General features: G+C 45.7%; 5 protein-coding genes across 9 annotated transcripts in view; all 5 read left to right on the plus strand.

The window, feature by feature from the left end:
- The window catches only part of LOC100621803 (protocadherin alpha-2), a 188,123-nt gene extending 178,538 nt beyond the window's left edge, over positions 1-9,585 (plus strand). The window contains 2 exon segments of the mRNA XM_021084900.1: positions 5,896-5,954; positions 9,527-9,585. The gene's annotated coding sequence lies outside the window, so the exon portion shown is untranslated.
- The window catches only part of LOC100738826 (protocadherin alpha-6), a 158,831-nt gene extending 149,244 nt beyond the window's left edge, over positions 1-9,587 (plus strand). Inside the window, 2 exon segments of the mRNA XM_021084901.1 lie at positions 5,896-5,954; positions 9,527-9,587. The gene's annotated coding sequence lies outside the window, so the exon portion shown is untranslated.
- LOC102160959 (protocadherin alpha-13) overlaps positions 1-9,588 on the plus strand; it is a 110,140-nt gene extending 100,552 nt beyond the window's left edge. Inside the window, 2 exon segments of the mRNA XM_021084902.1 lie at positions 5,896-5,954; positions 9,527-9,588. The gene's annotated coding sequence lies outside the window, so the exon portion shown is untranslated.
- Positions 1-26,224, plus strand: part of LOC100621701 (protocadherin alpha-C2) — a 210,058-nt gene that overhangs the window by 169,957 nt on the left and 13,877 nt on the right. For all 5 annotated transcript variants that reach the window (XM_021084896.1, XM_021084895.1, XM_021084897.1 and 2 more), the window contains exons 2-3: positions 5,896-5,954; positions 9,527-9,615. In XM_021084896.1, the coding sequence (XP_020940555.1) occupies positions 5,896-5,954; positions 9,527-9,615 (148 nt within the window). The remainder of the gene's footprint in view (positions 1-5,895; positions 5,955-9,526; positions 9,616-26,224) is intronic.
- Positions 1-26,224, plus strand: part of PCDHA11 (protocadherin alpha 11) — a 165,995-nt gene that overhangs the window by 125,894 nt on the left and 13,877 nt on the right. Inside the window, 2 exon segments of the mRNA XM_021084899.1 lie at positions 5,896-5,954; positions 9,527-9,615. Of these exon segments, the coding sequence (XP_020940558.1) occupies positions 5,896-5,938 (43 nt within the window). The 3' untranslated portion in view covers positions 5,939-5,954; positions 9,527-9,615.

Below are 26,224 nucleotides of genomic sequence, written 5' to 3' on the forward strand. Positions count from 1 at the left end.
GTAACCACGTGTACATACTCACTCTAATTCTTGATGTAGTCACCTGGGAGGGTTTGTCCTTCTTTCAGCGGCACCTCATTTATGTCCCCCAGGTCTGACTTTTCTGGCTGCTAACTGACTCTGTCCAGGATCAGAATTTATGCTTAAAGTGCCATTGTAGAATTTATTTAAAAGAAAACTGCACTGGAGTGCCCATCATGGCACATCGGGAATGAAATGAACCACACACACACACAAAAAAAAACCCCCAAAAAACCCAAAACAAAACAAAAAAAAACCCCAAACAAAACAAAACAAAGACAAAAAAAACTGCACAGTGGTCAGAATAGACAAAGAAATTGTATCTGAACTTCTCTTTCAGTGTGACATCCTCTGATGGTCACTTTTGAATGGGTGGGGTGGTTTTGTGTTTCCATTTCCACATTGGCTATAGGCCTGTTCGGAGAAAAGGTTTGTTTTATTTGCTCTGAGAATACCGTAATTTCTTCAAATTACCCCCTTCGTCTCCTCTTCTAAGATCTGCTGAGCCAGATGGAATTATGGCTGAGCTGCCCTCTCTCTCTTTGTCTTGCACATATTCTGACTCATGAAGAAATCTATTTTTCGTAGCTTGAATGTCATTGGCTTACCCTTTCGTCTGACCCAGGAGTGAGCCCTCACATGGGCATCTGGTCTAACTCAGAACACTCCGCAGGGACACAGCCTGGCATGTTATAAATTGTCTCTTGGCATGCTGTCTGCTCGACACAATAGCAGGCTCTCTTCTGGATACTTGCCTTGGTTGGCCACCATTTTTTGCTCTCATTGAGAGGTCAGGAGGATGTCAGTTTGCAGGTGTCTGAGGAAGCTTTACAGGTGTCTTCAAATGTGACGTTTGCAGGACTTCACTGGGCCCCACGTTCCGTGCGTGTTACAGTATGAATATAAATTGAGCTTATCCAGGTGATAATACTTTGAGTATTATAATCTGTAATCAGAATTCCCCAAATCAAAGGGCAAAAGGATTCCATAGCAGCATTTTAAATCTGCCTGCCTGGAGTTCCCTTGTACCACAGCAGAAACGAATCCGACTAGGAACCATGAGGTTTCGGGTTGTGGGTTCCATCCCTGGCCTTGCTCAGTGGATTAAGGATCCAGTGTTGCTGTAAGTTGTGGTGTAGGTTGCACACAGGGCTTGGATCTGGCATTGCTGTGGCTGTGGTATAGGCTGGCGGCTACAGCTCAGATTGGACCCCTAGCCTGGGAACTTCCATATGCTGCTGGTACAGCCCTAAAAAGCAACAAACAAACAAACAAATAAATAAATAAATCTGCTTGCCTAAAAATTACGTTTTTTTCCATTCAAGGATTCGAACTTAACAAATGCAAAATCTCCAGCATTGCAAAATTGAAGAAAAAATATTAATTCCTTGATACATAAGCAACATCAGTTCCTTTCTGGCCTTGCAGAGTGAGAGCTCTGGGCTCCAGGGAAGTGAAACTATGGGCATGGAAGTAACTGCTGCGCTAGCAGCCTGTGCCTCCCGAATTAAGCAAAGCTAGCATTTTCTGTTGTACTGGAACCCATTAGGTCTGTTTTAAAGTTCTGTGTATTTTATTTTCCTGCTCTGTGGGTTGGGTTTTAAGTGACTGTTTTTAGAAGTAGGTAATCACCTAGAATTCTCATATTTATCATCTTTCATTTTGATTTACTAGAGGACAAATATGTAACATAATAATGATTTTTTTTTTTTTTTGGCTGCGCCCACAGCATGTGAAATTCCCAGCCCAGGGACCAAACCAATGCCAGAGCAGCAACCCAAGCTACGACGGTGACACCACCAGGTCCTCCACCTGCTGCTCCACAAGGGAATCCAACAATGATTATTTTCAATGCTTTGGTCCTTTGCCTTCGAGATCAACAGTTTATGCATTCATTCTTTATTGCTTTGTAACAAACCAACCACAAAGCAGTGGTTTAAAAACAACTCTCTTTTATCACCTGCATGATGGGACAGGCTTCTCTGCCTAGGTTTTTGCAAGGCTGAAATCAACATGTCAGCCAGGCTGAGGTCTGTTCTGGAGGTTCTGGAGAAGAATCTGCTGTCAAGTTCCTTCAGGTTGTTGGCAGAATCCAGTTCCTTGAGGGCTGAGCTCCCCATTTTCTCACTTACTGCTGGCAGGAGGTCACTCTCAGCTCCTAGAGAAGGTCCTTGCCCCCCGGCCCCCTCCATCTTCAAAGCCGGGGAGTGGTTTAAGTGTGGAAAATATTTTCTCACATGGAATCTGTGTCCTGCTTCACCTCTCCTTGATTTCTGTCTCTGACCTCTAGACCCAGATTTAAAAGACTCAGATGATTAGGTCATTCCCACCCAGATAATCTTCCTTTTTCAAAACCAGCTGTGCCATGTAATGTCATGTCACCACGGAGTAAGACCCATCCTAGCCAGTCTTGGAGGTTACACAGGGCGTTTATACCGCGGTGTGGGGATCTGGGGGGCCATGTTAGGATTTTTGCCTATTTTAATTTATGTCGGTGTTCACAAAAGAGCGTGGAAAAATTTGCAGTGGATACAACTTTAATAGATTCCCACTAGGAAGGAAAAGATGTTACAGGTAGTCTTGCTCCTCAGAGGACCATTTATTGAGGGCATCGTGGAGTCCCATGATAAGAAGAGAGCAGATTATCTCACTGAGTAGCCCTATGATTTTATGAATGACATAGAGTGTTTTTTTTTTTTTTTTTTCTGGCATTGCTCACAGCATACAGAAGTTCCCAGGCCAGGGACTGAACTCATGCCACAGCCGTGACAACCCCAGATCCTTAATCACTAGGCCCCCAGGGAACTCTGACACTGGGTACTTTTAACCTACTTTCAAATCTGTCTTGGAAGAGGTGATTCACCCTTCTGTAGCCCAGATATTCTACAGTATAAATAATACCATTACAGGATAAATTAAATCTTTGCTATAATTTTGATAGAAACATAAATGGATTCTTGTTTTTCAATGATACTACATTAGGAGTTCCCTTCGTGGCTCAGTGGTTAACAATCCCAACTAGGATCCATGAGGATTTGGGTTCAATCCCTGGCCTCGCTCAGTGGGGTAAGAATCCGGCATTGCCGTGAGCTGTGGTGTAGGTTGCAGATGCCGTTTGGATCCTGCGTTGCTGTGGCAAAGGCCGGTGGCTTCAGCTCCAATTCAATCCCTAGCCTGGGACTCTCCATATGCCGTGGGTATGGCCCCAAAAAGACAGCTCCCCCAAAAGAAAGCCCCTAAAATTTTTTTTAAAAACCCACTGAATACCCGATCCTGCTAGCTGCTGCTGCTGCTGCTTTTTTTTTTTTTTGGTCTTTTTAGGGCTGCACTTTCGGCATATGGAGGTTCCTAGGCTAGGGTTTGAATCCTAGCTGTAGGTGCTGACCGATGCCACAACCACAGTAACTCCAGATCCAAGCCACATCTGTGACCTCCACCACGGCTCACGGCAACGCTGGATCCTTAACCCACTGAGCGAGACCAGGGATTGAACCTGCATCCTCATGGATACTAATCAGATTCATTCCTGCTGAGCCAAGATAGGAACTCCCTGCTCTTGCTAGCTTCTGAGGCTATAGCTAAATATTATGAATATCTGAGGATGTTAATATGTGTCGTGAACAAAGAGATGATTCCTTTCATAGAGTTCGTGATCTAAGAGAGGAAGTGTTAGGATAAATGCAGTAACGTATATAAAGCACTTATCCCACTGCCTTGTAGTCTGTGGATACGTAAGACTTGTTATTTTCTTCTGTACATTTTCCCTACCTCATCTTACTGTCATAAGATGTCTCTTAACTGTGATTGTGGCAAATGAATCTCCGAAGCATCTTGTTGCTGAGCAGCATATGACAAATCAAATGTGGTGTTGAGGAAGTGAGGCTATTCATGAACTGAGTTTCCTGGTCAGTCCTGTGAAAACTGTGCCTTTCAGCAAAATGAGGTTGGTGATTTCATTCCAAAGTTGCAATAATTTTCATCATGAATGTTACCGGGTCATAGAAAAATTGGCAGCATTTGCTCAGCAGATGTCAGAGTCTTTCTCGAAGGAAGGTTCACGGCTGATAAGCTGACACTAGTCAGGGGAAAGCTGGTGACGCGACAGTTAATAAAAGATATTTCAGTCATATGTTCAGGTGTACCCCCTCTACCACTGCCGATAGAAGATGGGAACCCCTTCATTTCATCTGTAGATTGTTTTATGCTACGTTATAAGGAACAGCAGTAGCATTTTGTGAACTGGAAAACCAAGGATGAAACAGTTTGTATGTTCATATCTTGCCAACAGAATGGAAAGACCAGAGAGTTAGCGTGGAAGGACATTTAGGATAAAGTATCCTAGAGATGTAGCTTTTCCTGGGCCTTGACTTTGGCCAAATCTTCGAATGTCATGTAACAATCCCAAAGTCTCTCTGCAAGGTGAGATGCCCTTCCCTTCTTCTCTGGATATTGGAAAGAAATAGGTTCATGAAATACTGTGCATCCATTGAAAGAACTATAAGAATGATAGGAGCAAGACAGTGACTTTTTTTGAAAAAGCTTATTGGCATTTCTATGGCATTGTGTCTTCCAGATATAATTACAAGCCAGAAGAAAATACAGAATACAACCTCCATCTCTTCATCTTTTCACTCAAAGAGACCTCAGCATTCAGTGACAGGGCTGCTTTAATCTCTGCCCATGAAAACACATTGAAAGGAACATCTGTCCCAGATTTTTCATAACAATTTCTTTGCTAATTGATACACGGTAGTGATGGTGATTGATTTTGGTCCCCAGTGATTCCCGAGTAGCTTCTACTCAGCATATCATTTCCAGAAAGGTCTTGAGGTGCCCCCATTGTCCTCGGCGCCCCCCTCCACTTTGAATTGACAGTATGTAGACACAGGGCAATGCATCTTTGCCCACACACAGGTGGTGCAGAGTGAGTCAGGTTCTCCTTAGGTTTCAGCTGCTCCCTGTTCAGCAGAGCTTAGCAAACAGTAATTGAATGAGAAGGCGAAGCACTCAGAGGAGCCGGAAACAAGTACAATTTGATGAAAGGGATTATGTAGCAAAACAAGGTCAGACTCCATCCACCGTGGTTTGTTTTCCTCTCCCTTGTATATTCCTCTTCAGTCAGCAGAAGAGGCGGTTATCAGTGGCTGGCATTGTGACTGGCCACATCCATCCGGGGTCGAACATGCTGCAGTCTGCACAGCCAGCCTCGGATTGCAGTGCTCTGCAGTCGGGCCAGGGCAGCAGAACTTGTGTAGTCGTGGACCCTGTCATAGGTAGATTACCACTTGGGGATATTTTCTAACGGGGCATCTGAGGGCAAAAACAGCGAACGTTTTCTTGTTTCAGAACAGACTGTCCTTCCCCTAGTGCTGCTTTAGGATCGTAGACCTGGTTTGGCCCTTTTAAAATTGAAGTATAGTTGACTTACACTCTATGTTAGTTTCAGGTATACAGTGATTCAGTTATAGATACACATGTGTATTCTTTTTTTCCGTTAAAGGTTATTACAAGGTATTGAATTTAGTTTCCTGTGCCAAATAGTAGGTCCTCGTGTATTAGTTGTATGTATAGGAGTGTGTGCATGTTAGTACATAGACCTGTTTGAGTCAGGCAAAGCCACACCTGGTCCTCACAGCATCAGTAAGTCTGATTTTCCATGACATTTAATCTGTACACGGACCCTGAGGAGCTCGCTTAATTTTCTCCTAAGCTGCTGTATGTGTGGATATCATCTTAGGCTTGCACATGAAATGGCTTCTTCGATGCTTTTAATAGATGCATAGAGATATTTAAGAACCAGCTCATCACCGCACAGCATCACTGGGAGAGCATGGTTTTGCCTTATTAACGAAAACTCCCTTTGTGATTTTGCAGCCACGGCAGCCCAACCCTGACTGGCGTTACTCTGCCTCCCTGAGAGCAGGAATGCACAGGTATGTCTTTCCTTCCTCCTTTCGCTCAGAAGTAACTGTATGACTCAGATAAACTCTGTCTTCATAGCGGAAGCAGCTGTCAAAACCGAGCAGCTTAGCTACTTTGCCAGGGGAATGCAATTATTTTTGTCTCGGTGTCTGTTCCTTGAAACATTGGAAGTGGTCAGTGCCAAATGCTTATCTAGTGCTGGCGAGTAAGAGTCCCCTGTAAAATCAGAGTCGGACTGCTGTGTACTCTTTCCCATTAAAATTCCTATAAGGAAATAGTTTCAAGTTCTTTCATCCCTTCTCATCTATACTTTCTGTCCTTTCCTTAAAATTACAATTAATACTGATGCTTTGGGACTTGAGTACATTGTGTAATATACCTTGGTTTTCCATCAGACATTGATGGTTATATCCTATTAACCACAATCATTGTTATTCTCGTTCCCGTTTGCCCCTAGTAAGTCTTATCTTTCCCATCTTGTTGCTACCTTATTGCCCTTGATGGCATGGGCTTTTCAGAGGATGAGCCATGTGAAGGGCCTTTCTTGACTATCTGGAGACCAAATCTAGCTTACTTTTAAACTAACCTAGAGTAATAGCATTACTCCAAGACTCAGATTAAATATAATTTTGCTTTCTCTGCTTTGTCTCTTTGACAGTAATTGATTACCGTTGTTCCCAAAGCTGCTATATAGTATTCATGCTAGGGGGCCAAGTAAAAGATTCATTATTTGAGTGTCTCTGGGAAACCAAATGGAGAGAGCCAAGAAACTAATGAACACTACCACCCAAAGAATTTAGTCTTGCTGAAGAAGTAAACTTCAGACTTAAGCCCCTCAAAGTATCTGGGCAGCTCTTGAGTAGATCGTCACCAAACCTAGATTAGTTTCTTTTAAAAATTTTTTTTTATGCAAGTGTAGTTGATTCACAGCGATGTGTTAATTTCTGCTGTACAGCAAAGTGACTCAGTTATACATACATATGTGTGTATATATAGATATGTGTGTGTATATATATATATATTCTTTTGCATATTCTTTTCTGCTATGGTTTATCATAGGATACTGACTAGTTCTCTGTGCTAAACAATGGGGCTTTGTTGCTTATCCATCCTATATTCAATAGTTCACCACTGCTAATCTCAAACTCCCAATTTTGCCCCCCCCCACTCCCTTCCGCCTTTGCAACCACCTAGATCAGTTTCTAAAGAGAGTTTACAAAGTATGTGTTGAGTTAATGCAAAACTAGTTCTTGTCCAGTAAGTGCATTAAATTAAAATAAGTCAACACATTCCCAAGCATTACATTACAGACGGAGCAGAAATCATTATAATGGGTCCTCTTTCTGAACAAGATGCAATCAGTAAAGACTAAAGATCGGTATTTGGCTTTGGTGACACATCACACTGGAATCTGGTCATAACTTTAGGCCAGAAACATTCATGCAGATGTCAGAATACTAGGTATCAGAAAGATTCTTTCTGTTTGTTAGAAACCAGCTTATGCTTTTGCCTGCATCTGAGCTGTTGCAGTGAACATATAAGAGGAAAGAATACAGTTCGAGATAGCAACTCTTTATCTCTCAATTGAATTAATATTTTACTTGAAAAATACCAAAGCAGTAAGATGCACCTTTAAAACTGCATAAAAATAAAATGCTAAAATTGGAGTTCCCTCGTGGCACAGTGGGTTATGGATCCAGTGTTGTCACTGCTGTGGCTCTGGTTATAGCGGTGGTGTGGGTTCGATCCCTGGCACAGGAACTTCTGCATGCCATGGGTGCAGCCAAAAAATATTTTAAAAAAATGATAAAATATGTCACTTCCTTATTCCATTTTCAATGAAAAAAAACCCACATGGTTTAATTCAGGTGTCAATTACGATGTTATGAGATTCAAGTAGGGTAAGAAATGAAATAAGAATTGAGCTAAATGTGATTTATTCCTCATAATGTAGTACATTGAGCATACGTTAAAGCTAGGAATTAAATACTGCTCATCTTTTTTTTTTCACACACACATATGCTTGACTTCTTGGCCTTTCCAGCCTGAGGCATCATGTGCCTATTTCTTTGAAAATTTTACTTTGAGCAGAGCTAGTCCCAGAGTCATTTTTTCTTCAGAGTGAATCTTATTGAACCCACACAATGTTCTGGTAGGATCCAGAAACACCTGAAGGATATTAATATTTGGAAAAAGGAGAAGATTCTAGGATGTAGATAAAGGGAGGAATAGCAACAGAGCAGAGCTTAATGAGAGACTTTCCACTCGATATCTTATTTGAAGTCAGGGAGTAAGAGAATATTGAATTGAGAGCTGGCCTGCCCCACAGTATCTCCAGCTCACCTGCTCTGTTGCCTCCCGTGGCCCCGTTAGGCGATGGTACTCTTAAGTTTTCTTTTGGTAACTTAATTTGCAAGATGAGCCAGCGTCTCGTTTCAAAGAGTCCTCCAACTTTGGTGAGGGTTTTCTTTAATGCTGTTTCTTCTGAGGGTCGCACCTGTTCCTTTCTTCATTCACTCATCCAGCAATTATTTGAGGGTCTAACGGGAGCTAATGTCACACATACATGAATGGGAAGAAACTGATGAAATGAACACGATGTTCTCTGGGCCCTTGAGCGGTTTATGTTCTATCTCCACCTGCCTCTGAGGATCCCGCAGTTTACGTCTCTCGCTCCCTGCAGTATTTCATGCTGCGTGAATCTGTTCTGACCTGGGGTCTAGGAGTGGTGGTGATACCCTTCCTCTGTCTCAGGAAATGTAGGGCGGGTCAGCCATGAGGAAAAGATGCAGAAAGAATAAAAAAGACAATTAAGAAGTAACTGAGCCAGGGGGTTCCCGTCATGGCTCAATGGTTAACGAATCCGATTAGGAACCGAGAGGTTGCGGGTTCGATCCCTGGCCTCGCTCAGTGGGTTAAGGATCCCGCATTGCCGTGAGCGGTGGTGTAGGTCGCAGATGTGGCTCGGATCCCATGTTGCTGTGGCTTGTGGTGTAGGCCACCAGCTGTAGCTCCAGTTGGACCCCTAGCCTAGGAACCTCCATATGCCATGGGTGTGGCCCTAAGAAGAGAGAAGACAGAAAAAAAAAAAAAAAAAAAAAGAGTGCTTAAAAAAAAGTAACTGAGCCAGACTGGAATGATATTACCATTATTAGCAAATAATGTTCATGTTTCCCTCTTTCCTGTAGAGAACCCAGAAATAAGAGAAGCAGCAAGAGAGGCCTGGGGCTTTTGAGAACAAACGCTCCTCATCTGCTTCAGCATTAAGTTGATAAAATGGTGTTAGCCCTCTGACGGGCTTCCTGTCAGATTTAGTGACCACCACATGGCATTAATGAAAACCAGAATTGCTGTAAAGATAAAACATGTTTCTTGCCTGCATGGCATGGCAGGCAGTAAGTCAGCAATGCTTTTGCAGCTTATGCAGGGTGACTGCTCAGCAGTAATTGCTGCAGTTCAAGCATGAGCAGAAAGCGTTAGCTGCGGCCCCACCTCCAGAGATGAAAGCACTTTCTGAGAGTGGATGGGGCGCTGGAAAGGCGTGCATGGCCTAACCATTGCTTGGGTCTCTGTGTTTACTCAGCTCTGTGCACCTGGAGGAGGCTGGCATTCTACGGGCTGGTCCAGGAGGGCCTGATCAGCAGTGGCCGACGGTATCCAGTGCGACACCAGGTAAAGACACTAGAGCCTCTCCTTTCTTGCTTGGGTTCTGGAAAGCCATCAGATCATCTCTTTTCCAAGACCAGGAATGTTAATGGCTCTCTTTTCATTCTTTCTTCTTTTCTTTACACGTGTGACTTGCATGCATCCGTGATTATTTTGTTTTCTACTTAGTGTTACTTCAAGAATGGAAAGCAGATAATGTGTGTGTGTGTGTGTCAAGTTCTTTTCTAAAATAACTGGGGACTTTTCAAATGCTTAGGCTCTCCAAGCCACACAGAGAAGATCTGGTGGCCTCAGGCACAGAGACCTTTTGGTTAAAGACAATGGAAACCCACTCAAAGTAGTAAGCAAAAGGGAGATGGATAGATTGACTAATAGAACAGTGGGATGGAGCTTCTCATGGAAGCGGAAAGTTGGCAGAACCGGCGTCCCACGCGCTTTGATTTCAAGTCACAGTCAGGCCTCCTTCTTCCCCCACACCCACATCATTCTGCAGGCTGACACTGCTTTAGTGACTGGGCGTGAATAAGCAAAGGAAGAAACAATGAGTTTTAACAAGACTCCCCCAGCCACTGGCCTCTTGATTCAACCTGGCAGATTCTCTTTCCTGCACGTCTGAATTAGGAATCAGTTCCCATTGGTCCTCTGAGCTAAGACACCGTGAGCCTGGTCGCATTTGACATGCATGTTGCCTAAGCTCCTCGTTTTCCTTATTCTCGCCCAGTCACTCCAGCGGTGTCATGTACTACAAGCATGGCTTTGGAGGCCCATTCCTGTGGCAGTTTTCAGAAAGGAAGGATTGTAGAGACTGCAAACGTTGTCTCTGTTAATAGAACATCATAATGATGCTCATAGTTATGAATTATCGAGCCTTAATGTACCCCGATGCTGTGCCCTGCGTGGTCTCATTTATTCCTCTTGACAGTCTTGCAAGGGATTTATTATGTCTGTTTTATCTGTGAGAAACTCGGTACACAGAGAGATTAAGAAACATATCAAAGTTCACCTAGTTTTAAGTGGTAGGGGTATCTAGCTCCAAACCCATGTCTAGCTCCAAATCCGAGTGTCTCTAGCTCTTATGTTCATAGAATGACTGGTTTGCAAAAATTCCACCCCAACTCATATGCATACAGATATCCATATAGAACAGATTACATAAGTGTATGTGTAAAAAGTTCTTCCCCAAAATAATCTGCTGCCTTTCAAACGATGAGGCTGTGCAAGTTACGGGTGCAGCTAAGGGCCCATTTTTACTGGCAGCTCTCAGGGTTTTCGTTGATTCTAATCAGCCAGCATTTGCTATTTATGAATGTTGTCTAATTTAACTAAAAGTCACATTTGTCAAAAAAACAAAAAAACAAAAAAACGAAACAAATGCACAAGTTAAAGCAATTCATTAGAGAGCTAATATTGCCAGATGGCAAAGAGAGGAACGTAAAATAGTTCATTGCCAAATCTTCAACCCAAGTGCCAGTGATGGAGTGAAGAAGTGGTGGAGATGGTGGCTTTAGGCCGCCAAGGGTTGCGGGATGGGGAGCCCTCTGAAAGCTGGGAACCGCTCAATCAAAGCAGCCGTGTGAAACACGCCCGACTCTTCTGCCTCCATTTCAGGGTTTGTCCTCTTTTTCGGAAAGACGTCGTAGGTCAGGCTGGGGAGCCCAGACCTAACCTTGAGTGCGTTGGTGTCTGTTCCCAGGCAAGTGGGTGAGAGGAGCTGTCTGCTGAGTTTCATCTGCATCTGGCCAGGGCTCTCCTTCAGTTTCAAAAGAATGTTCGGAATCCATCTTCTGGACAGGAGACAGGGAAGGAGTTGCCATGGCTCTCCTTCCCTAGGTCCTAACTCCTCTTACATAAACCCTTCCCTCCAGGACTCTGCCAGGCTGTTACTCCGCCACTTACTCCCCGGGTGACCCGACCACAGTTTTCAGCATACCTCTGCCCCCTCATGGGACGTTCGAGAGATGCTTTTCTGTGTTCTCTGTCCTTTGGGCACTTTTAAGGCTTGGGACTCCAAATGTGTTCTGCACTGTTTGGAGGGAATGTGGCCTGAAGATGAAGATCCTGGTTTAGAGGCAGATCTGAATTAAATTCCGATTCCAAACTTACTTGCTGGGTGAGCATAAACAAATGGCTTAAACTCATGTTTTCTTCATTTCCCCATCTGTGAGTTGAGTGTCATAACACCTACCTCATCTAGTTGCCATAATAACTAAAGAAGAAAGAAATAGCTGAATATAGGGGCTCCACGTAGACTATTCATAAATGTCGAACCTTCTTATTCCTTTTTGCTGGGATGCGTTTGCCTCGTGCGGTCTGTGTTGCGGCCTCAGCTGACAGCTCAGGTGGCCAGAATTCAGTAGTTCTCATTTCTGAGCCCAGGTGCAGACCCTCTGAGATGAGCTGGATCATCCTTACATCTGTATGGTCCCATCACTCCCCGGCTGCCCTCCTGAAGGTGGCACGAGGAGGATGTATCAGTTCTGCCTGAGGAAAAGGAAAAGGCTTCAGAAAACTTGGTTGTTTTCAGTCCCGAGTCGAGTCTGCCCTTCACCGATCCTGTTGCCCTTAGTGTTTCCTGATGAGGGTGCACTTGCTTCCAAAAGGCTTCCTCCTGGTGCCTGAGTCTCCCTACACTTAACGTCTGCGACCTTCTCAGGAACCAGCGTCTTCTCACCCCAACACCTGCAGCAGCGACAGCCACGGGCATAGGGAGGGGCCTGCTGTGACGCATTCCTCCTCTGCCTGTGTTCTTTGCACTTGTTTGTCCTTCACTGATGGATTCTTTTGCTTTGTCACTGAGCTGTTCATTTATTTTCATGGTCCGCAAAAGCCTAGGCTAAGACGCCGCGCTCTGCAGGGATCGGTGGGGACATCACCAGGCGACGGTTCCTGCGGGAGAGACGAGTCAGGCATTCAGTCTGTTCGGCCTGATTCCTGGCCCCTTTCTCCAGCCTCGCCTCTGGGTGAGCAGACCTGGACCACAGGCTTCTCCGTTTCCTCAATAGCTTCCTGGGAGACGGAGCCGGGAAAGAAAAGGAGCTGACAAGGGCGCTCTCAGCACACACTTCATCAGAGGAGTGTGTCTGGAGGGAGGGGTGTTAAAGGGCCAGCCATTCGGGCTTACAGCTCCCAATGCTCTCAGGGCGCAAGCTCTCCAGAGGTTTGAATGAGTGGCCTCTTGTGACAGTTCCTAGAGGGAACCCCAGGAGGTTATAAAAAGACGGTCCCTGCCTTGGGGAGAGCTAGTCTGGCTTCGGGGCCCCTGGCTGCCCTGCTATCGTACACTGGTTCTTTCCAGCCCCTCTTTCTACATTTTGTGGCATCTCAGGACTTACTTAAGGCAACAGTAAATTAGTTTTGGAGTGGGACATAGTCAGACCATTTTCAAAAGAGCTCAGGGAATTCCCAAACACACAGCACTGCCAAAGATGACATTCTAGCTTGCCAAGCAACACCCCAGGGGTTCTGGGGCGAAAGAGTGAAAGGTTAATGAGCTGGGCGAGGCAGCTCAGCAATGAGGCTTTGTTAGAGAACCTTAGTTTCCAGTGACTAGACAGGGGTCCTTGAAGTATGGTTCCCAGAGGCACACTGACCAAACCTACCGAATCAGAAATTCTCAGCCAGGGGGCCCCAGCCTTCTGTGTTTTAACGAGGCCTCCAGGTGAACAGGATGGACCCTGAGATTAGGGACTGGTCTAGAGTTGAGAGTAAATATGCCTGAAGTTGGTCTGATATCTTTGGAGGCTCAGAAACCATGCAAGGAAGCCATCTGTTTATGAATCTTGCAAGAAGCAGGAAGCCTTTTCCCGACTCAGAGAGGTGATAACTGAGAGCTCGGGTTCTGGATGGTCACAGTGACCCTTATTTGAATTCTAGCTCTGTCACCCAGCCCTCGTGTGTCCCTGAGGCCATTACTTAACTTTTCCGAGTCCCAGTTTCTTTCTCTATAAAATAGAGATAATTGTAGTGCCTATCCTATGGAGTTGTTGCAAGAATTAAATGAGACACAACACACATCTTACAGAGCCTAGAAAACGACGTTAGTAAATGGTAAATTTTTGTGATTTTTTTCAAGGTATGAGTCTACCTTTCAACTTCAGAATTTAGGTCTTTGTTCTGAGCAGTCTGTGGGAAGGCTTTATTCTGGAGATTTTTTTTTTTTTTTAAAAGAGCCTTTTTGTGTCCCTGGAGGATTGTTTTTGCCCTGGTTTGCTGCATCTCCTTACTCTGTGGAAAATAGACACAGTGTACGTGCCCTAGTTTTCTAGGGAGAGTCGTGCTCTTATTTGTCTTAGGGATTCCTGCTTCCCTGGCAAAAATCAACTCCCTACGGAGAGGCTCCATGGAGACTCCCTCTCTGACTCTTCCCCAGAAAGAAGCCATGATCCTTAAATTTAGGGGAATCCATTTGGGAGCGCTGCCAAGATGAATTTTTCCACTTTGTGAGTGACTGCGGCCTCAGGCCTTGTCGGAGAATTTAGAAAGCGTGCTGTTCCACTAACCTGCTCACCCTCAACTTCTGCTGTTGTCATGGCAACGGGCCGTCCTGGGCGATGGGTGCATGTCTTCATCAGGACACAAATGAGACCAGCAGTCTCTGTGCATGGGGCAGCTCCCTCTCATCAGATCCCTCCACTCTCACCTTGCATCTCAGAGCCGGGTGGGTGCCAGCTTGGCGCGGCCGTCTTCAGCCGAGGAAAGTCGGGTCCTTGTGTAAGATGCACTTGTACTTTCCGAGGGTGTGGGGCTCACCCCGTCTGTTGGAGTTCTCTATGGAGCTTATGCTGTGTGCTCTGACCTGGCCTGGAGGGAGGGCAGGAGGTGCCACGGGAAGGGGAATTAGAATCCTCTATGCAGGAGAAGCCAGGAAGTGTAAGCTCTGGCTGGTTCCATCCCCCTATGGCTTTCTTCAGCTCCCTCTTAGAAGAATACTCCGCACCTGCTGTTTTGAACGATCAGATACATAAAACACTAGAAGAAAGACTCCCTGGTTTTTCCGAAATCGAACACTTCTGTTGAATAGAGTCTGAGATTCTATCTCCCTCCCTCCACCCTCTATTCCCTGAACCCCTGTCATTTTTTTCTGCATCAAGTCTTCTGAGCTCAGTAGCCGGGGGCAGCATCCCGCCAGGGCTAGGGCCATGAGAAAAGAATTTCTTCTGTAACAGCAGCCCACAGCAGATCCTGTGCCTCCTGAAAATCCAGTCCCAAGTGCACTCAGATGTGTGCCCCTGGGCCTGCGTTTTGGAGAGTCTAGCCAGGGGAGAGGAGCAGCAGGAACCGTTGCCTTAGGCTGCAGTTTCCCTCGTATCCATTCCACGGATGCAGATGCGGGGTCAGGAAATGCAGACTCATTAGAGTCCCTTTGGTTATCACTGATCGATCTAATGAGCCACCAGAGCATGCAGTCTGGCCTCTGAAAACTTCATCATGAGAAAGATGATGTGTCTTAGGAAAATGCGCTTCATTCTTCTTTTGTCAAAGTGTCGCAGAGGCCAGTAACTCAGCTACTGTCCCTTCTAGCTTTCTCTACACTCCATCCTCTGTAGCTGAATTTTTAAGCCCCTTATCAAAACGGAAATTCACGATTCTACTGAGGCGATCCTAGGGTCTCAAAGGACCCAGGGAGGGGCAGGGGTGGGCATGTCACAGCTCTGCTACCTGACTGGGCTCAAAGATGATGGGCTACCTGTGTGTTTGGGAGCTTTGTGGGGAAGCGCAAGTGGAGGGTGTGAGTCCCCACTTGACTCTCTGGGAAAGATTGCCTGGATGGTATGGAATTGGTGGGCTTGGAGCTCCTTCCTGGGAAGCGATTGGACAAAAAAGATCTGCTTTTGGCCTGGGTTGAGGACCCAGGAGTAGTGGTAGCTTGTAATTCCTTTAAGCTTTGTTTGCAGTGCCAGCAAGCATCACCCTCAGCTTGGCAGAGGCTAGTAAACTAGAAATGCAGGTTGGTCCCCAGCAACATGAAGAGTCTTTAATGACGGATATCTTCAGAGAAAGTCAGTCCAGATTCCAAAAGAACTTGAAAAGCTCACTTTCTCAGAGGCAGTCAGCTTTGCCGTTGAGAAGGTCATTGCCTAATCTGGAGACACATATTTGGGTCAAGCTCTGGCTGGAGACTAGGGGCCTCCAGGGAAGGGTCCTAAGAGATCCCACTGCCAGGAGGTCTGGAAGTGAGCCTCTGGGGGGGAGCAGCCTTTCTCTGACTTGGAGCATGTTCCCCTCAGTCAGAGAAAGGACAGGGAGCAGAGATGGATGCTGCTCCCCTCTGATCTCAGTGAGACCGAGAGCTTCCTCAGCAGCACCCTGCCTGGAAGGGTCTAACTCCAGGGAAGTGGGCTCGGTGAAGGACGGGAGAAGGCACTCCTGAGAAGGGCAGTGCCAAAGGAAATAAAGGGAAGAAAGGACGTTTGTGCTTAGTATTAAAATAGGCAAGGAAGGGAGTTCCCGTCGTGGCGCAGTGGTTAACGAATCCGACTAAGAACCATGAGGTTGCGGGTTCGATCCCTGCCCTTGCTCAGTGGGTTAATGATCTGGCGTTGCCGTGAGTCACAGATGCGGCTTGGGTGCCATGCTGCCGTGGCTCTGGCGTAGGCTGGCAGCTACAGCTCCGATTAGACCCCTAGCCTGGGAACCTCCATATGTCGCGGGAGCGGCCCAAGAAATGGCAAAAAGACCAAAAAAAAAAAAAAAAATAGGAAAGGGAGAGCTTTGTAGAAGTCAGGCTCAAGAGGAGAACCCCATAGGCGGGGTGGGAAAAGGCCACCTTCAGGAACCAGATTTGGATCCACAAAACAACAGGAATGAAGAGAAGCTGTGTTTTTTGATGGCTGAATCCCAAACAGAGTAGGCTGGGCCTCCAGATTATAGCTGCTATTGCGGGTCAAAGACAACCAAACAAACTTTAAAAATAAGCCCGTTCTTACAGAAAGTCTGAAAAACAAGTCTGTTGTCCATGGGCCAAGAAAGCCCGCCAAGTTGAGTTTACTTCCAGCTTTGGCCCAATCCCGTGTCCAGAGCTGTTGCTCTAGGTGACATCGGGAGTCAAGCTCAAGCTGAATAGTGAGGTGACATTCCCCAAGTCTCCCCCCCTCCGCTTTTTTTTGTTTTGGTTTGGTTTTTTTTGGGGGGGAGGTTGCAACAGAATAGTTTTTATAATCATATTGTCATCTGTTCCCATATGGTTTATTACAACTTGCCTTTTAAATGAGTTGGATTTGGGTGGCAAATCTGTGAGTATCTTTTCTATTTTACTTTTGGTTATGGTTCCTTTTGTTTTTGTTTTTGTTTGTTTGTTTGGGCCGTGCCCACCGCATATAGAAGTTCCTAGGTGAAGGTCACATGCCACAGCATGGCAGTGACCCGAGCCACAGCAGGGACAATGCCACATCTTTAACCTGCTGCACCACAAGCAAACTCCCCCAGGTCTCCTCTCTTATCTTCTTTGATTCTTATCACAGATACTGTCTTACCCAAGCACACATATGTCACATCTCTGTTCCCATAATTGCCCAGTATTACCTGAAGATCTGTGACAAGACTAGAAGCTTCAGCCCATGTCAATGACTTACATTAGCTGCACACCAAACGCCACGTCAGAGACTTTTAGGGGGAAGAGAGCATCACCAGCGATGTATACAGGCCCGAGATGGATGCCCTTGAGCCTGTGAGTTTGGCTCAGTGTTTGATGATGAGCCATGGAATCTAGAAGTCCCTTTCTCTCAGCTAACGCCCACTAGCAGGGAGGCGTGTGGGCCATTGGGAGGGTCTTTGCTGTTGAAGTTTTAACGTCTTTAAATCCTATGATGTTGCCCCTGGGTTGTAAAAATAGAACATCAGAAAGGAAGATGTAATAGTAGTTGCTAATTATTGAGACCCGTGGTAGGCACTTTATAGGCGCTGCATTCTCTCTCTTTTTTTTTTTTTACTACTCAAATGAATTTATCACATCTGGAGTTGTATAATGATCATAACAATCTGATTTCACAGGATTTCCATCCCACAGCCCAAGCACATCCCCCCACCCCCCAAACTGTCTCCTCCCGAGACCATAAGTTTTCCAATGTCTGTGAGTCAGCATCTGTTCTGCAAAGAAGTTCCGTCTGTCCTTTTTTCAGATTCTACATGTCAGTGAAAGCATTTGATGTTGGTGTCTCATTGTATGGCTGACTTCACTTAGCATGATAATTTCTAGGTCCATCCATGTTGCTAAGAATGCCGGTATTTCGTTTTTTTTAATGGCTGAGTAATATTCCATTGTGTATATGGACCACATCTTCTGGATCCACTCCTCTGTCGATGGATATTTAGGTTGTTTCCGTGTCTTGCCTATTGTAAATAGTACTGCAATGAACATCGGAGTACATGTGTCTTTGCCTGTCATGGTTTTCTCTGGATAGATGCCCAGGAGTGGGATTGCTGGATCAAATGGTAGTTCTATGTTTAGTTTTCTGAGGAATCTCCATACTGCTTTCCACAGTGGTTGCACCAGTTTACAATCCCACCAACAGTGTGATAGGGTTCCTTTTTCTCCACACCCTCTCCAGCACTATTGTTTGCAGACTTTTGGATGATGGCCGTTGTAGCTGGTGTAAGGTGGTACCTCAGAGTGGTTTTGATTTGCATTTCTCTAATCATGAGTGATGTTGAACATGTTTTCATGTGTTTCTCGGCCATCTGTATGTCTTCTTTGGAGAACTGTCTCTTTAGGTCTTCTGCCCATTTTTTGATGGCATTGTTTGGTTTTTTTTTTTTTTTTTTTGGTATGGAGCTGCAGAAGTTGTTTATAAATTTTGGAGATTAATCCCTTGTCAGTTGATTCACTTGTAAAGATTTTCTCCCATTCTGTGGGTTGTTTTTTTTGTTTTGTTTTGTTTAGAGTTTCCCTTGCTGTGCAGAAACTCTGAAGTTTGATTAGGTCCCATTAGTTTATTTTTGTTTTTATTGTCAATACTCTAAGAGGTGGACCTGAGAAGATGTTGCTGTCGCTTATGTCAGAGAGTGTTTGACCTATGTTTTCCTCTAAGAGTTTTATAGTGTCTGGTCTTATATCTAGGTCTTTAATCCAAGGGCGCTGCATTCTCAAACAAGTGAGATTACTATGCCCGTGTTTCAGGGGAGGAAAATTGAGGTTTAACGGAGTTAAATAACTTCCTTAGATCCCTCCTTCCTTACTTCTAACAAGTGTGTTTTGCTCGGCTCTCTGGTACATGATGGCGCTGAGTAAATATTTGTTGACTTTATTAGTGAAAGCCGTGGCTAAGGCAGTGTTTGAACCCATGTCTGCCTGCTGCTGGACCCTATGCATTTAAATAACACGCTGCTCGTGCTGTGTCCCACTTGCTAGATGAAAGGAATTGTTTGGTGACCTGGAGAAGACTCTTCACTGAGTTCCAGGCAGATGGGGTCTGTATTACTTTCCCGTTCCTGCTGTAAGACGGTCCCACAAACTGTGTGGCTTAAACCACATAGATTGATTACGTGTCAGCACTGGGGTCAGAGGTACCCAATGAGTTTTTCTGGGCTAAAATCAAGGTGGGTTCCTGCCACCGTATAACAAGGATCCATTTTCCTTCAGTTTCCAATAAGATGCTCCGCATTTCCATCTGAGCCCTCACCGGGAGCCCCTTTCCTGTCCTTGTTTTTACAGCCGTCTGTTGATGACAAATTAGGTATTCCCTCAGGTGATGTTTTCTCTGCCGTGCCCTTCACTCCAAATTCCTTCTAGCAGAGTCATTAAAATCCATATTTCTTTTTGGCACATGGAGGTCCCGGGCCAGGGATCAGATCTGAGTCGCAGTTGTGACCTAAGCCACAGCTACAGCAATGCCAGATCCTTAACCCACTGTGCTGGGCCAGGGATCGAACCTGCATCCCAGCGCTCCCAAGATGCCTCTGATCCCATTGCACCACAGCAGGAACTCCTAATATCCATATTTTTGCTAACAGTCTTTTTAAGGTCCTCTGGGCCCTTTCTCCCATTCTCCTCAAAATTCTCCTGTCTCTGCCCATTGTCCAATTCCAAAGCCCCTTTCACATTTTTATTTATTTGTAACAGCAACACCCCGCTTCCAGATTCCAACGCCTGTCTTAGTTTCTAGGACTGCCATCACACCTGGCCACAAACTAGGTGACTTCATACAATTGAGTACCTGATAGTTCTGGAAAGCAGAAGTCCAAAATGCATCTTACGGGGTTGAAATCCAGCTATTGGCAGGGCTGCCTTCTTTCTGGAGGCTCTAGGGGAAGAGCTGTTTCCTTAGCTTTTATGACTTTCAGAGGCAGCCTTCATCCCTGAGCTCAGTGGCTGCTTCCTCCATCTTCACAACCAGCTGCGTAGCATCTGCACACCTCACTCTCACTCTCCTGCCTCCCTCTTAGGGACCCTTGTGAGTCCACTGGCTCCACCTGGATAATCACTCTAGCTCAAGATCCGTAATTTAATCACATCTGCAAAGTCCTTTTACCATGTAACATAACATATTCACAGGTTCCAGGAGTTGGGATGTGAGCATCTTTGGGGCATAGTCGACCTATTTTAGGGTCTTTCATGTGCTGGCAGAGGTGGCTGTGTGTGTGTGTGTGTGTGTGTGTGTGTGTGTGTGTGTGTGTGTAACTTTCAGTAGAGCTGAAAGTAAAATAAGGTGCATGTTAGGACCCCGAGGAGGTGTGGACTAGACTTGAAGGGCCTTTTGAAAGCTTTTAATTGTCAGAAGTTTGTTGGAGACTTATTCATCCCCTCCTTTTCCCTCCAAGCCTTAGCTCATAAGAACAGATGCATGGGAGTTCCCTGGGGGGCTCAGTGGGTTAAGGACCTGGTGGTGTTACTGCTGTGTCGCAGGTTGCGGCTGTGGTGTGTGGTCCACCCCTGGCCCAGGAACTTCCGCATGCTGTGGGCGTGGCCAAAAAACCCAAGACTGGATGGGTGGGAGCAACTGAGGGATCAGAGTTCGGAATCAGGCTTATGACTAGTAATGAGGGTCTGGGGAATTCAACAGGGCTTCCAACCTCCCAGATGCAAGGGTAGAAAAGCAGGAATGGCGGGCCTCTCCTTTGATGAGGAGGGCGGACTGTCCTGGTTTGATTACCAGAGGCTGAGCCCGAGCAGAGAAAGAGAAAAGGATTAGGTGAGAGATGTGTCACGAAAGAAAGTAACCGTTGACTCTCGCTTGGCCCGATTGGGAAGCACAATCCATTTAAAGCTGCGCTTGTGATAATTTCCTCCACAGACAGATAACTTTTCTGGGCAGAGTCAGGAAGGAAGTGGAGCTACAGGTGAGGTCTCTATTCCTAGGACACCCCCCGAGGACGGAAAGGTGGTGGGTGGGGTTCCATTCTCTGCGAGCAGAGATGGAAATATGAAAATGGTTCCCACTGTGTTATTACACTGACGGATAAGAGATGGTGTTTTGTCCCGGGCTTAAGAGTATTTCTTCCAGAGTTTGGGAGCAGTCAGGAGAGGTCAATACTCTTTGGGTCATCCTGGAAGAAGTCAATTACAGGGTAGGGTAGCTGGCAGAAAAGTCACTGTCCCCATGCTGATGTCAGGAGACAGGGGCACTGCTTATCGCCTGTCCTGTTTGGATCTAGCGTCTGTGTCTAGCTGAAGGCAGATTGAAAGGTATACCCAGGACTTTCCCAAGGAAGAAAGTGTGGGGTCTGATTGGTGTGTCTGTGTGTGTTGGGGGTTGTGGGCAGTAGGGGGAGGGGGAACGGTGGGCCGTATTCCTGAGTCTCAACTTTCCTCACAGATGCCTCCTGTGTCAGGGGCAGCGCTCAGGGTGCTTACAGGCCCATTTGGTGGATACACGTGCACTGAGGATTTGTTTGCTTGTTTGTTTGTTCAAAGCATTTTGCATAACAAACCTATTCTCACACTAGCTACCCCCTTAAGATCCCAACAGGCCAGGCACTTCCAAAGCCTCGCGGTACCCTCAGCAGCTCTGATTGGAGGCTAAATCGCCCTCTTGCTTCTGACAGACCCAGGGAAGAGCCCCCGCTGGAAGCCAACATCCTCGGGAGGCTCCTTGTGTCACCCAGAGGTCCGTCTGACTGCTGTCCCTGTGATCTGCCGCCCGTGGGTCGTGTTCAGTCAATGAGCAGTGTCAGTTCCCCTCTGTTGGGCCAAGTGGACATTGAGTGTAAAATTTCTGTAGGGAAGATGAGCCCTTCGGCCCGCTCTCTCTAATTCTAGGCATTTAGAGAGAGATCAGCTGCTTTGGTCTTTTCTCCTCAGGGTCACAACCTTGCCTCCTGGGTACTAGCCTCATAGTTGGCTGTGATTTGAAGAGCACCAGGAAGAATCACAAAACCCACCTACCAGGCAGGTCCCTAGCAGTTCACCATTAACCACCGCCACTAGCAACATTCTCTCTTAAAATACCCCTTCATTCATTCATTCATTCATTCATTCATTCATATTCTCTCTCTTCCTCTCTCGTGCTCTCACACATACACAGATAAAGAAGTATTAGACTATCCCGTCCAAGCATCCTGCGTACTTTCCCTGGCTCGGCTTCAATATAGAATTTGGTTGGGGCGTTCCCTGGTGGCCTAGTTGATGTGGCATTGTCCCTGCTGTGGCTCGGGTTCAATCCCTGGCCTGGAAACTTCCATGTGCTGTGGGCATGGCCAAAAAAAAAAAAAAAAAAAAAAAAAACCCACAAAAAAGGATGTGGTTAGAACCTTCTATATAGTTATTAAACAAACATTTATTAAGTACCTGCTTAAAGCCAGTCTCTGTTCTAGATGATGCACATACACTATTAAATATAACACAGTCCTGTCCTCATAATCTAGTGGGGGGAGACAGAAATGTAAAAATATACGATGGAAATATTACAGTGTCAGGTGCCGAGGTCCAGCCCCAGCAGCCAGGGAGCGCCGAAGGAGAGGATGGGCTACAAACGGCGCGGAAAGAATTGGAGGCAACTCCTCAGCTGCATGCTGCAGGTGACCCAATTTATTAAATGAAAAGCATCAGTTTTTATACCATATCACGATCAGGTTTGTGTAAGATTTGACATTAACATTTGATTTAAAGCCCTTTCTGTTCCCTCCACCTGAGATACAAAAAAAAAAAAAAAGGTTAGTTAAAACATGTTCCTTTCAACTTTAGATTTTCCTTCAAGATTACAAACTTAAAGTTTCACACTGTATTTTTCTTAAAAGGTCAACAACAGTAGCTATTCTATTCTATATTAAGAACAAAGCTTTAATAAGTAATAAACTATGATACCTAACATTCTTTAACTAAAGGTGTATGTAGTTAACAAAACGCATGAAAGCCTTGGGCTCATGGCATTCTTAAAACTATGATTTATTTGGCGCCAGCAAGCTAAGCATTTAACCTATTGTGCTGATTTACGTAAGTTCCAAACCACCAATTTCAATAGAAAGGAGTATTATACCCAAAATTATCAAATGCCCCCACAAGGGATGAAAGTTACAGGTGACACTGTTATTTGATAAAAAATATATCTATTATAGAAAATAGCAATTTATAGGCCAAACAACATTTTTCCCAGCCCCAAACTTCTTTTTAAGTAAAGGGACTAAAATCATAAGTTTCCCCTGTATACTCTCACAAAATAGGTGCCATAATTGTTACTCCAAAACAAAGGCTTTTTCCATTACATTGTTTAAATAACTTCACTCTGTTTTGGTTCAAGTGTTTTACGTACCCAGGGCAAATCTTTAGCTGTAAGAAAGTTGTGAATAGGAGACAGAAAAAGAAGGATAAACACAGAAAAATAGATTAACCTATTTTTTAGGGGATATCATTTTTATTTTCCTGGAGCCGATGTCTTTCAAGGGATTGCTCTGCAATCCTTCTTCTTTCTTCTGCTTGTCTGTAGCTCTGCTAACCAGACAAGCCTCATGCAGGTGCTGACTGTGGCTTTGCTTTCTTTACTGGAGCAGCCTTATGGCTCCCGACAGTCAGGACTGCCGTGTACAGGCGGGTCCGATGAGGGGAAGGAAGCTGGGACTGACCACCAAGGCCTGTCAGTCCAGAGAAGGTTCCAGAGACTAACTATGCTGTATTCCATAAAAATCCCATGTAAATATAGCCAGCTGGTTCATCTCTTCCAAGAGGACCCCCAAATTGTTTTCTCGGGGCCCAGACTCTCCTGTGGCAGCCATCAACACTGGGTGTTATGGCAGAAGATGGAGTCGGGAATTCAGGGGACCAGGTCAGAGCGTATGTGACATCTAATACCGGGTGTTAAAGAATGGTACATACGTGGGGAGGAAGAGTCTCCTTTCCAGACAAAGGGACACACACACACACACACACACACACCACACACACACACACACACACCCCAATCCAGAAATGCATAATCCATGTGAACAGAATGCGTGCGTTTGCTGGGCAGGGTGGGGTGGAGGACTGTTGGGAAATGAGATCGGAAAGGCAGACTGGAGGCAGATGCTGTACCGTTTCACCATCCCGCTAAAGAATGAGAACTTTCATGCAGTTGCTGGCAGCAGAGAGCCTCTTGGTTGGTTTTTAAGAAAGGAGCCTCTGTTGAGCCCCCTTAGCTCCACTGTATCTTCAAAATCGTCCTGTACTATGTCAAGACAAGCTCCTGAGCTTTTGACTTAGTATTTTTCTTAGGGAACTTTGGGTGGATTTTTTTCTACACTAGAAATGTGGGCCCCAAAGGGAACAATTTTGCAAAGCAGGCTTTTTGTCAAAAAGACTGGCCTTGAAAATGCTCTTAGGTGATCCTGTAGACCTGGTCTGGTCATGTCAGGGTAGGCGTGGAGAGTGAGGGCAGGTTCGTTTACGTTTTGCCGGGTGTCAGCTTCGTAAGGGAGGGAGGGTGGCATTGCACAGTGCCTCCGTCCCTGGGGTCCCACTTCGTCATTGTGCCTCGGGCATGTGTGAGAAAGGAAAGACTGCAAGCTTTCCTGAATCCTGCTGGAAGCATTCAATGAGATGGTGCATGCGAGGTGCTTCGGGCGGGGCCGAGCTCAAGAGAGGCACTCAAACGTGTTAGTGACCATTTTAAGTGGGATGCTCCTGGCACGTAGCACAGTACCTGGCACACAGGAAAAAGGATCCACAGGCATTGCTAGATGAAGTGGAACAGTCTTGGAGTGCTGAGTCTGGGGATGGCGGTGGGGGGGGGTCCCCATGACCCCTTACCCCCGCCCTCCTCCCTGCCGTGCCTGACAGCACCTCCGAGGTACACCCTCAATGCAGAGACATTGCTGCTTGTCTAGAAATGGTTGCTCAAGGCTGCAAAGTGACACAGCAACACGGGGCCTGGGATGGCTGCCACATTTTAAGCACAGATTGCAGCCAAGTAAGGCGGGAAGGTAGAGAAGAAAAATGTGACAACCCAACCCAAGGCAGAGGCGGTTTTCTCACTGGGTGACATGATGCCTCAGGGTTTCTGGTGGGACATGCGGTGTGAACCCACCGCGAAGAGTCCCTGTCAGGCTGTGGGGCTGGAGGAGGAATCGGGCGGTGGGCTCGGGGTCTGGGCAGGGCTGCTATATGGGGCCTTGTGCTTGGAAAGGCCCTGTTTGGTTTAATACCATGTCTCGCCGTCTTAAAGTTTTTAATTCTTTAAGAAGCCCCCTCACCCCGTTTTTCATTTTGCAATGGGCAAATTATGGGGCAGTGCCTGGGTTCAGGCGATCTGGGGCAGAGGGATTTTGTCTCAGCTAGTTTTTTAATTTGTAGCTGATTAAGCATACCTAGGACTAGTGGCTGGGCTAGTATTCTTTCTCATCGCCCTCTTTAATTATAAAAGGACAAAAGCCATAACAAATTAAATCCTTAAAAACGAAAATAAAATGGAGTTCCCACTGTGGCACAGTGGGTGAAGGACCTGGCCTTGCCGCAGCTGTGGCATAGGTTGCAGCTATCGCTTGAATTCGATCCCTGACGTGGGAACTTCCATGTGCTGTGGGAGTGGCTGAAAAAAAAATTGAAAAACAAACGCCAAAACCAAACTAAGCAACTCACTCCTTCTGTCTGGAAGTAACTACTACCAAGAGTTTGGTGTGGATCCCCCAGGTTTTTTTCGAACAATAAAGTTTAAAGTACTATATTATAAAATAATCTTCAGCTACCTTGTGGACGTAACTCTTAAACAAGACAACATAATGAAGTTTCCCTCAATCCCACCCTCACTGCTAACAGTTTTGGCTGTATCCAAAGATATTCTTTAATTAACAAACTTGATGCCTTTAGAGCAATTTTCAGTTCACAGCAACCGTGAGCAGAAAATATAGAGAGTCCCCATCTGACCCCTGCCCCCACACCTGCACAGCCTCCCCACTATTGCTATCCAGCACCAGAGGATATCAATAGTGGCACATTTGTCCCGATCAATGAACCTCTGCTGACACATCACTGTCACCCAGAGTCTAGCGCTTACGCTAGGCTTCCCTCCTCTAAATATCTTTCAGATTAATTTTTAACTACATAAATGATGTATGATTTGTTCTATCTTTACTAAAAAGTATGTAGGCTCTCAAAAAAGCAAAACAGGGGTAATTTTCTGTATATTAGTATATAGCTTTTTTTTATTTCTTGACAGGCACCTTTCCACGTCCGTATACCTAGACCTGCCTCATTCTTCTCGAATAAGGGCAC

Source organism: Sus scrofa, chromosome 2 (genome assembly GCF_000003025.6).
Source record: "Sus scrofa isolate TJ Tabasco breed Duroc chromosome 2, Sscrofa11.1, whole genome shotgun sequence".
NCBI lineage: Eukaryota > Metazoa > Chordata > Mammalia > Artiodactyla > Suidae > Sus > Sus scrofa.